Genomic DNA, 12,357 nt, shown 5'->3' with positions numbered 1-12,357 from the left:
TCAGGGTCAGGCGAAGCAGCGGGAGCAACTTGGGGTTCAGTGCCTGACTAAGAGACGACCGACTCTACCAACTAAGCCACAGACCATCTCTTAAATCAGAAATCAAATCGAGTCTTATAGCATGTCACCCGTTCTAGTTTAATTAACCCAAAGCGTATGAAAAGCCGATTGCAGGTTTAATTATGAGTAAATGACACCTCATCACTTACCCTGGAAGCTCTTGTTGACTCCAGAGGGGAAGCTGTTTCCCAGCATCACGACAGTCGGGTCAATGATGATTTCTCTGCTGCGGCCTCTCATTCCCGTGACCTCCCTCTGCCCTCCGCCGCCGTCCAGCCGCAGCGTCAGCTCGTTGTCATGCCGGTCCAGCAACACCTCGTGCCATTCACCGTTGTCGAGGCGATAAGCGGGCAGGGTCAGGTTGTAGTCCCCGTCGCCAAGGTTGAAGAAAACACAGAGGAGGCCCTGGAAGACCTTTTGTGAGAAAAGAGGCCGTTTCAGTGTGATGTTCGCTTCAAGTTTTCTAGTCTGGAAAAACAAAATGTGTGACAAATATTAATCAAATCATCGCATATCGAGACATTTTCAGAGTATAACGCACGTTCAACCGCACAAAGAAAGTGTTTAATCCATTAATCATCCCGGACAACATTAGCTTATTGAGCTTAATTGAAATGCGCTGGACTAACACGTAATGTTAGGGCTCGACATTAACACGAACCACAAGAAGAGCAGCGAGCCTTTTTAATAAATTACCACGATGTCTCATTTGGATCTATGCCAGGGAACACATTAGTATTCAAAGTTTGCTGTTGGGAGCGTTTGTCGATGCAGCAACAGTCTTGCTTCTTCTTTACAGTTCACTTTATTTATTTTTTCAAATTCTATTAAACAAGGTACAACGCCTGAACAGGAAAGATTACTTCCTTTTCAAAGGTTTATAACTGGAGCTGACAGCTGAAGAAAACTTTTCCTTCTTGGTGTCATTTATTATTAGCACTTGCCAAAAATGTCGGACAAATTACCCCGGCTTCCTTTCTGTTGACGTCTTTTAATAGCAGCGAGCTTGTCTCTAAGAGTTTGTGTCTTTATTCAATCAAGTTGTAAAGATGATGAACTAACTTCACAGCCGTGTTCAGTTCTGATTACCCACTGCAGGTTTCAAGATAAATATATAGCAGTCAAAATACAAGTCTCTTGAAATGTATAATAAACCTCATTAGAATGTTGTGACAGCAATTCAAGATATCGCCTGTTTTTTTTTTTTTCTTTGGAAATCTTGTGAACAGAGGAGCTGCTCGTCAACAGGCAAGGCGGGCGACTGCTTGGGGGCCTCATGCTATTAAGGGGCCCCTTTTAAATATAATTCTCTCTCTGCCTTAAGAACCTTCATGCTGACGTTTCATGCGCCCCTCCACCTCCGCATCACCGCCCGTCTTTAGAGATTCATCATCCATCAATTCTTCACCATCCGGTCTGAACAAGTCCTCAGCTTCACCACCACCAGGGTCTGGACTCCATGGGGGGGGGATTTATTCTGTCGATGTTCAGAATTGTCATTCTCCAAACACATCACCCTCCCCCATGGAGTCCATGCGCCAAAGTATTTCAGTCAAGTCTCATTGCCATGTTATTAATTTTAATAAATCATTTTCTAAATTCACTTGTCTCTCCTGATTGAACTTAAGTTTGTCAAAGCCACCGGAGAAAAATGAAAAGTTATGATCCATCTGGGAGTAAAAAAAAAAATAAGAGGGAAAAAAGAAAGCAAGACGCTGGATCATCAAAAGAGAAGGATAATATACCCCCTCCAACCGCTGATAAGGTAACTATTATTTATAAACCAAAGGGGGTGAATGTTGGTTGGAGGGTCCTCTTTACACCCCTGCTTGTGCAGCAATCAAGGTAGAGCCACGTATGCTTTTCCAAGGAAGTTGTAAACTCAGCTCTACTGGTTTAGTCACTCGGCTACCCATCAGCAGTCATAGGCAGATCACCGCATGGGCAAAGTGGGCGTGTGCCCCGGGCCCGGCATGAGCCCAGGGCCTTAGCAAAAGAGAGTCTTAACCTTAAGATATATCTTTCACTTTGGTTTTCTTAGCGCTGTTGATTGTGTAAGGGCGACTATTGAAAAGCTGAGACACAAAACGTCACAGACTGCTTCAGTAAACGGACAAAATGTTTTGAATTAGCTGAGGGCCTTGAGCCCGATTGCAGCACCCTCTTACTTCCTGCACTATGAATTTTTAAATACTCCACTTTATTCGCCTCAAACGGATAACACTTTGGCATTTAATTGCCAGCTGTCCTCCAGTCGGATGGGGCTCCATAGTATTCACGTTTTTAGTGCTAATGATTGTTTTCAGAATTGAAATCTGAAACTTTCTAACTCTCCAAAAGCTAACACAACACTGACCTGTTTTATTAGCATTATCTCCAAACCAACCTGTGGACTGTTTTCATTGAGGGCTATTTCCCACCCTCCAAAAAAATACACGATCTATCTATCACTGAGTTTCAGTGAACCAATAAATAGTTTCAGTGTTTTCAGATGCAAAAACCAAATGACATCCTCGGCTGAGGGGGAGAAATCTGATGAACTGACCTGAGTCCAAGTCTCTTGTTTTCAAGCTAATTGGGACAGCAGAAAGAAAAGGTTTTACTTGGTTGGTAAAACGCTGGATCAATAAACCAATTTAGCCACTTGGCCAATAAGCTAGATAAACTCCCTGGAGGTTAGCTAACAGGGAAACTAAGAAAACCAGTTGTTGACAACATACACTTCTACTGTTTTAAGTTCCCAACCTCCAGACCACACCTTCATTCATCCTTCTATTTTACATATATATATTAACACGAGCACTTTGGGGACAGCTGATTGTAATTTGTGCTATCGACATCGGCTTAAAATATATTCTAAATAAGACAGTGTTGTGGGAAAGCTGATATTTTTAACTTGGGATTTGTTGACTTGCACACACATGCCCCGCTGTCAGTACTTCTGAGACACACACACACATTGAAACACACACACACACACACACACACACACACACACACACACACACACACACACACACACACACACACACACACACACACACACACACACACACACACACACAGTAGAGGCATGCTGCTGAAGGACATCTTGTTGAGGAAAAGTGTCTTGTGAGAAGTGACGTGGGGACACCGAGAAAGACAGAGAGATAATAATTTATAGATGAGAGGTGACAATGAGGGAGAGAAAAAAAGAATCACTCATCTCATGTTTAGACAACAAGCTGTTTTCTCTCCGTCCTCAGCTCTTGTGACGAAAACTGTTCCATTTTAGGATTGGCTGTGATGCCAACCCGCATGTCTATCATATAGTGATTGCGTGTGTGTGTGTGTGTGAATGACAGAGAGTAAGGGGGCGAGAGAGGGAGATAATAAGTCCAAAGGCCGTTTTAAGAAGGATATAGGGTGGTGTGGGGGTCTTCCTCATTTCAATTTCAAAACCGTTTCCTCCAAGTGTCCCACTGAGCATAATTTTCTCCCCTCCATCTCCCTCTGCCACCGCTGCCACGTAAACAGAGGAACGAGATGAGACGGGCAGACTCACAGAGAGAGAGAGGGAGAGGGAGAGAGAGAGGGATGTGAAGAGGAAGAAAAAGTGGGTGGCTAAAAATTATGCCGACCACTCCTCCTCGATGTATAAAGACAAAAAAAAAAAAGTTTTTCAGTCATGAACTTTGTCAAAAAAAGACAGCATCACGTGTCACCTCTCACTGCAGCTCTTCCTCAATGCTCCTCTCTTCTCTTCTTTTCTTTCTTTCATTTCCACCACGTCGAGCCCTTCTCTGAATCCAGCTTTCCATCTGCCAGCCCTCAGTTTGCTTCTCAAAGCAGCCCGTTAAAGTGCTGGACAGCTCCAAGGTTGCGTAATCGGAGAAGCATGGCTCATTTCAAGGCTCTGTGATGAAGTATTAATTATATTTAGAATCCACTGGGGCAGCGCTTTTTAACCAGGCGCTCTCACAGCCACCTGATTTTACCCCCAATTAAAGTTGAACGGAGCAGAGCAATTTGGCTGCTGCTCCGGCTCCCTCGGTGCCGTGCAGAGTCAAAGTGTTCAATGGCGTGTGTGTCTTTGCGGGGGCGTCTAGGTGTGTGTGTGTGTGTGTGACTCCATTTTAGAGTAAACAGTCCCACTGCTGGGACGGTTTCGGTTCCCCCAGATGCTTCCTGTGACAGACTGCCTGCGATGCTGCAGCCCTTTTGGAAGTGCAGGCATGTGCAGATGATGTGTTAATCTCACCCTTCTTCTCATGATTAAATAATGCCGTGCAAATGGAGATTATGCGCTCGTATAAGAGTCTCATGCATTTTTCCTTCCCCTTAAATCACACTGGGAAATTAGAAGAAACCACGCTCATTAGGAGAAATATCCTGCTTCACATTTACACATGTGTTTCTGACTTTATTCCCAGAATACTTTTCCATCCCTTGTAGTCTACAAATATACAGACTATTGATTTCTTCATAAGAAAGAATATGCACCGCTGAACAAACAGCCCTGCTTTCTTAGCAGCCTAAAGGCAAATGAGTGTAATTTATGTGAAATACTTTGTATGTACTGTATGAACCCCCAAAGGTCGAGCATTACATCTTGTAAATGAGATTATTAATCTCAATGAGGTTCTCCTGGTTTAATACATTTAAAATAAAGTAAAAACCGCCAAAGAAAGGATTTATTTTACATATTACAAATACATTTAAAATCATCGTTGTTAGACTAGCAGTTCAACGCTGCTCGCTGCCTTCAATGCGACATATTGCACAGCCTGACTTCATATTTTCTCTCGTCTTAAATAGTGCAAAAGGGAGTTTTTTTTAAACAGGAATGTTCTAGCGAGCCAAACCGGATCATAAGGCTTCCATCAGATATGGTAATATGGATTATGCCATGGCACTACAAGGAGAAAAACCACCTCTGGGTCTGCTACTACCCTCCAAATCATTGGCATTGAAAGAGTGACTAAACCTTGAGGGTCCAATTTGATGAACCAGCTCTTTAGATGAGAGGCATATGGATTTATGAACTGAACCACATGAACCACACGTGTCGTCCCAACCACCACCCGACGCCCAGCCTCCACCATCGGACTGTGTCGTCCAACAACCACCGCCGTCCTCATTCATGCACGGAGTGCTCCGACCTCCACCTCAGTGAAAAGGAAGTGTGGACAACAGGAATACAAAGGAGAAATCCTTCCTGCATATTATCCCATATGCTCTTTTTGTAAAGCGTCTCCAGATAACACTTGTTATGAACTGGCGCTATGCAAATAATGATTGATTGACTCAATGAAGCACAGAGTTTGAGCTGTTTTTTGTGTGACTAAATACTCTATCTTGTTTCTTTCTACAGGTGATGTGGACCCATCAGGAGAGTCGAGTCACTTGGTTCCCTCACACTGCCCCCTTCCCGTTTGGCTGGAAAGGGACAGCGTCAGTACTGAGTTCACATTCAGCTGTGTGTACGAGGTGATGGCTTCTGATTGAGACCTCAAGATCTGACCTCATATTCTGGTTCTATGGATGTGCAGACGCCACAGGTCGTCCGGTAAGAACCTGGGATGACAGTAACGAGTCCAGTCCGACACACCCCCCCTCTTCGAGATGTCACTCATGTATTGAAGATTCGTTTTATGTTCAGTGTGTGGATGTTAGTGTAATAAGCATCCAAAGAACAGAGGGGAGAGGGGAGAGGGGGGTGCAGTCGTCTTCTCCGCTGTGATGCTTCACTGAGGTGGAGTTTGATTGACAGGACGGATAAGGGGTCAGAGGTCAGTGATGGGTGCAGAAAGGGGGCGTTGTTAATGCACATGGGCTGTTCAAGTGAATATGGAGTGATGACATGAGGGCGTCTTCACTGATAACTTCGGAAAGCGGGCGACCTTCTGCACAAGCTTATTATATTCTGTAAGCCACAGTGGAGAGGACCTTGATCACTACTGAAGTGACATGAGTTGGTACTTTCTGATTCACTATGTGGATGAATGATGTTGTATTGATGCACGCTTGGTTTTCATTTAAGGCTGTGACCCGGAATAATGTCGATTGTGATGATAGGTCATGTAACCGGTTGTATTGAACACGCCTGTGAATGCCCTGTGATTATGCCGGGTGAACCTGAGGAAGCTAAAAGCGAAACGTGTTGTTCGCTCATAATAAAGTTACAGAAAAGTAATTTTCAGTGCATCTCGAATTATTTATCTTTTTTTCATTGCATGTTCCTGCAACCGAGCAGCACCTGAGACACAACCTGAAAACTGATAATAAACTGACAGAGAGCTAGAGTGACATAAATGATTTACATTATCACTAATAGAAAACAATTCCTTTCTGTATTTATAGTTTAATTACTTGAAAGAGCAACAATCCCTGTGAGCTCAAAGTTTGCAGTGGAAGTTTCTGTGTTCAATGTTTCCGTCACCTTTCAAGGAAAACTCAAGCCGCTGAGGTCACCAATTCAAAGATCTTTAAGTCCACATGTTTTGAATCTTCAGTAGCCGCAGTTGCCCAAACTTGTTGGTAAAAAGTTTTGAGAAGGTGACCCTCTATCGACTGTGCACTCTCTCATTATTCTGCTTAAATCCTAATTTGTTGCTACTCTGTGTATCCTAACTGTTTAATGCTTTTCATTATGCTGTGTACATTTTTATCGGCTGGTGATTTATCACTGAAGGTTGCTACTCGATGTAGGTCAGTCACACGGAGGAAGCCCAGGGCCAGAAAACAATGCATCAATGTCCTCCGAGAACGTATAAAAGACTCTTCAGATACTCTATACTTCTCTGTTTGCACTTTGCACCATCTCAGTTTTTTTCCCTTTGCATGTGGTCAATCGTTACATTCATCCATCCATCCATTATCTATACCGCTTTTTCTCTTCAGGGTTGCAGGAGGTTGGAGCCGATCTCAACTGTCACTGGGCGGGCACGTCCTGGACTGAACGTCAGCCAATCACAGAGCTGACATATAGAGACATACAACCTGCCACACTCACACAGCTCACACCTACGGGCAATTTAGAGTCAACAATTAACCTAACGAGCATGTCTTTGGACTGTGGGAGGAAGTCAGAGTACCTGGAGAGAACCCATGTATGCACGGGGAGAACATGCAAACGCCACACAGAGAGGCGCCTGTCAGACGGGGATTCCAACCTCGCTCGCTGTGAGGCAACAGCACTAATCACCGCACCACCCCCCCTCAACCATCACAATTTGCATATACTCAATAACTGTTTACACTTTGAGGAACATTGCAAATCTCTCTCTAAGACATGAATGAAGTTGAAAAAGGACATACGATTTCAGCCTCAAATTAAGTTGATGCTTCAACATGCACTCACTCACTCACTCACTCACTCACTCACTCACTCACTCACTCACTCACTCACTCACTCACTCCAAACACCGTCTCCACTAAATATTATAATCAAATGGTGGAGTAATATTCTCCACTGTGTAAAATCCGCAGGAGAGGAAACAGATTCCAGATAACATCGCAGCCAAGATGCATTTCTTCAGTTATTTCTTTAAACTGAGACCAACGGTCCAAGCTGAAAGCCGTAATTCTAAATAATACATTTTTGTTATGGCTCACAGTTTTCTTGTCCACATTCATGATTACATAAATATTACAAAACATCATGAATCTGAGATACAGAAGGACAGTTTTAAAAAGCCTTTGGTTTGAACGAATGATCAGCCCTTATCAGACGGCTTTTTCATGGAGAAACTAAGCTCCGCCTTCATAACGTCTTTGTACATTCATATTGAGTCCGTGATGGCCTAACATCGGTGTCCCAGTCTGTGAATTCACATTGTGTTTCGGCGTTGAGAAAGCACGGCACAGCGGGAGCTCCACATACACACACACACAGTCAGACATGCACACACACACTGTGCTGCGCTCCCCGCATGGCTCCACTGAAACGATCTCACTCTCTACACCTCTACCTCTGAAGACGCTAAGACGGGGGATCACATCATCCCCCCCATTACAACCTCAGCAACATTAAGATCCAAGGCGAGACTTCACAGGGGCGCAAAAACCACATATTCAAACGGCGTCTCCTCCGCCACTGTTGTTGACAAAGTTTAAATCAGAAGTGCCGCCCCGTCTTGATTGTGATTGGTCGGTGAGGGAGCAGTGTGGCAGTTTTCAACTGAGTGCTCTGTGAAAACAACACTTTTAAGACGCTCTTTAAAGATGCCTTGAATATTCTGAACTAAAGAGCGGCCTTCATCCTGAGCACGGCTTACAAAACAGAAAAATGCAACATCTTTCAGTAACGCTGTCGTTGGAATGCAAGTCACACTCACAAACGGCAGAAACAAAGAGCGCCTCACATTGTGAGTCTGCAGCCAGTCAAGAGTAACGCATACTAATTCCTGCTTCTGATTAAAAGCAAACAGAACTATTAAAGTGAAAAACATAACCCTCGAAGGCAAAACGGATATTTTTCTATCAAAGGATGTCTCGGAGGTTCAGTGATTCAGTGAAGGGGGGGGGGGCTTTATGAGATTACACACATTCTCATGCTGTCTTCACCTGAAAATAACTGCACTGTTTATATTGGATAAATGATGTGAACCCTCTCCCCATGTGGCTGCGCTGCTGCTATGTGACATTTAGGAGGAAAATGTAGCAATGGGTGAAAAAGGAGGGGGAGACAGATGGCAGGGATCAGAGGAGAGGTTGTACTGTAACTGCAGCGGTGGTTTGGATAACCATCATCGTTTTAGACGGTGATGTTTGATCAATACCTGTGGCCGCAGTGAGAGGGCGGGGAACAGCAGGAGAGAAAGGACTGAGAAGGTATCGCATGATCTCAGGGAGTAAGTCAGCCATGGAGAGAATGAGAAAACAAAAAACTGTACAAAAAATAAAAACCAGCAGAGGGAGGGTGGAAAAAACTAATATGAGAGAGAGCTATTCAAGTGTGAGAGAGCAACCCGAGGAAAAGACCAGTGAGCGAATTCAAGTCTAAATGGCTAAAACAAAAAAAACATTATTAATGCATTCAATCCCTGCAGAGGACTCTCATCCTGAATCTCAATTATTTTACATTTACTACACACCGTATAAAATCATCTTTTAGAAAGTGACAGCTGCCAACTGAACAGCTGAACACTCATTTAAATCAGGCTAATTGTAACGACTGTGAGCCGTCATTTGAAATATTGGCTGTGTTGTTCTCCTTGTTTGTAAATAGGTGTGCCAGTCTGAGGATCTGACTGGCCGATCAATTTCCGGCTCCTATCAATGGTACGCTGCGGAGAGGTCTTTCAACAACCAAGTAGTCAATGAGATTCTTTAACTCGAGGTACATAGACTGTAATATAAATCCACAAAAAAACAAAATTACAGGTCTTACAGCCCGGTAAAGAAAAGTGGCAATTAAAACACAATTTTGGAGTGCAGTCCAAATTGTTTTTCTTGTTTTAATTTTTTTCTGGATTCAGCACCCAGTTGTTTTACATTGAAAGGCAGCTGAGTGTGTTTTCTCTATCATGATGCCCACATTTTGGCACCATTAACCGACTCAGTGCATTCTTTCCCTGCTCAGTGTAAAGCAGCTGTCAATGAGATGTGTTGATTTTATATAAAAGAAATCAGAACTGACATAAGAAAGACATACAAAGCTGAGTGTTGTAAGAGAGGTTTCTGCTAACAGGGGATGAATAACACTTGTTGAAGTAGTCAGTAGCTTGCTTTAGAAAAGGACCGAGCGGGCCCTTGTAATGCAGGCAGTCAACCACTTGAATAGAAAAATGCACATTAAAAGGCTTGATGTTGAGATGCTGCTTCCTGAAAGAGATTTCATCTCTTATGAAAAGGGAGCAGCAGTATGGTCACAGTCTAATTGTTAAAACAGAAAAATAAGGAGCTCTCTCTCTCTCAGAGTATTTAAAGGAGATCTGTGATTCTCACTCTCACCATTATTGATGTCAGTCTGGGATACCTATAGAGTAGCGTTATGAGATGTGTAGCTCAAAAACCTCCTGATTTATCTGATACTCAGTAAAATCCCTCATTTCAGCCTCTGCCTGAAACGCTTCATTTCAGCTGCTGTCTCTTTAAGCCCCCCCCCCCCCCCCCCCCCTCCTCCCCAAGTGCCCACTTTCCTCTTATTAGCTCTGTTTGCAGTCGAAGGGAAATTTGAGTGAGCTTCAGGGTGGGCGTGTCTTTGAAAGAGCTACCGGGGTGGGCGTGTCCTACAACTTCATGCTTCATGCTACGCTCTGATACGTCGGCGGACAAGTCTCGTCATGTTCTCGTAATGTCTCGTTTTAAGAGAAGCAGGAAACCACGTCTAGGGATTCCGCCAACAGCTGCTGCAGAGGATGGACATCCATCCTAACATTTCATGTATGTATTTAAATCTGGATCATCAAAATAGATCTCCTTTAAAAAAGAGTTTCAAGTGTTTGTCCTACATTGTCTCACTGCTCCTTTTATGGAGACATACAGACGGTGCAGTATCATTTATAATCAACCATGCCAGCTGTCATCACTTTGGCAGGACTAAAAAGGAAAAAAAAAGACTTCTGTTATTTTTCAGGAAGGAAGAGTAGAGGAAACATTTTCACTCAATTTAAGATGGTTCAATTTGGACTGGATTTGTTTTTGAACAGAAACCAAAGAAAATGAGGCAGCTCGATTTCACACAATCTTTCATCCCACAAACACACACAAACACACACACACACACACACACACACACACACGTATCAGTCCTACCTCCAGTCGAATGTACTCGCTCTGCTCCTTTGAGATCATGTTCAGGATGGTGCTGCTGTGTTTGCGGGTTCGAACCAGGACTTGAACCCATGTCCTCCGGGCCGACAGCGGGGACGCCAACTGGAAATGCACGTGACTGTGGCCGTCGAAGGAATACTCTGGGACCTCTGACGATGGTACACACAAAAAAAAGAAAACACACACACAACTGTCAGATAGAGCTATAAATAAAAATAAACACATTACATTTTATAATGCAAAAACAAACGACTTTATACAATTTAAAGGTGCTTCACTTAAGGGGAAAGTGACCTCAGGTAACTTCAACTCAAACTCAAACCTCCCTCCTATACGCAGAGAGCTGTGCAGCAGGACACAATATTCAAAACACACAAAATAGAATATGTATGTGTGGTTTAGTCCGGGTTATGCTCGGTTCTTCTTTCTTAGACCCATGTTCCCCGAAGTGGATTTTGTGCATGCAAGGCAGAGCAAACAGAACACACCTAAGATGTTTTCAAAAGCCATTCTTCCATCTCGTCGCATATACAAGTTACATTTCCTCCCATCTTTTTCCTGCAACACCTCCTTCCTCTTTGTCTCCTTTCCACGTTACTTCGATAGCGTTGAGTGGTTCATAAGATCCTCTCCTTGGAGGCGATATTAAATCCCACATTTCCTTTTTTATTTGTTCTAAGCATGCAATATGCAGCTGATCGACCATGTCTCCTCGATACTCTGTTGTCTGCTCACTGTGCTTATCAAGGCCACAGAGCTGTTTGTGCAGAATGTGTGTGAAATTAAATATCTGTTTTCATATCAGTTTAACATGAATTGTTCTTTTCCGAAATGAGGATATTGTTGTTGTTACATACATGAGAAATGTCTGAATATTTCCCTCTAAGCCAGTTTCTTCTCTGTTTACCTCTTTATCCTCCCCACAATGTGAGCTCCACAAAAAACATGTGTGTGAAGTTTCTTGTTCTAAATCCACTCTGATCCTGTATTTGATCATGTCTATAAACCCCTCTGTTTCAGCCCTGCTCAGAACAGGCTGTTTCTGTGTCTGTGCCTTTAAATATGTAAATGAGCTGTGTCTGACCACGCCCCCTCTCCGGAAGGGCTCGGGTGTACTCTGGCTTTTCTCTCTCCATGTCCTATTGTTTACGGTGAGAAGGCAGACTCAGAGGGCAGAACAAACACCTAGCTGTGGGAGTGTCACCCACCTGGGGGAGGGGCTACTGCCCTTTGTGATGTCATGAAGGGAAAATCTCCAAACGGTCTGTTTGAGCACACATTTTCTGAAAAGTGGAGCAGGCAGAAGACAGAGAGGATGGACTTTTCTCATCATGGGGGGAGGGGGGGTGTTGACTAGCTAGGGACACCTTAGCTTTATAAAAATGTGGTAAAGTGTCACGTAATATTTGACTTTAAGAAGCTGTGACTCATTACATTCAGTTCATTAAGTTACCTCATAAACTAATTAGCAGGCTATCCTACTCACTGACGGAGGTGAGATGTCTGTATAAAACTCAACACACAAACATGACAACAACT

General features: G+C 43.5%; 1 protein-coding gene across 1 annotated transcript in view; it reads right to left on the bottom strand.

The window, feature by feature from the left end:
- si:ch211-186j3.6 (neural-cadherin) overlaps positions 1–12,357 on the bottom strand; it is a 300,686-nt gene that overhangs the window by 38,568 nt on the left and 249,761 nt on the right. Inside the window, exons 32-33 of the mRNA XM_061044393.1 lie at positions 10,801–10,967; positions 210–474 (exon numbers count right to left, since the gene is read on the bottom strand). Coding sequence (XP_060900376.1) covers positions 210–474; positions 10,801–10,967 — 432 coding nt within the window. The remainder of the gene's footprint in view (positions 1–209; positions 475–10,800; positions 10,968–12,357) is intronic.

The sequence above is a fragment of the Labrus mixtus genome, chromosome 1 (assembly GCF_963584025.1).
Source record: "Labrus mixtus chromosome 1, fLabMix1.1, whole genome shotgun sequence".
Taxonomy (NCBI): domain Eukaryota; kingdom Metazoa; phylum Chordata; class Actinopteri; order Labriformes; family Labridae; genus Labrus; species Labrus mixtus.
This window is presented reverse-complemented; position numbering and strand designations above follow the sequence as displayed.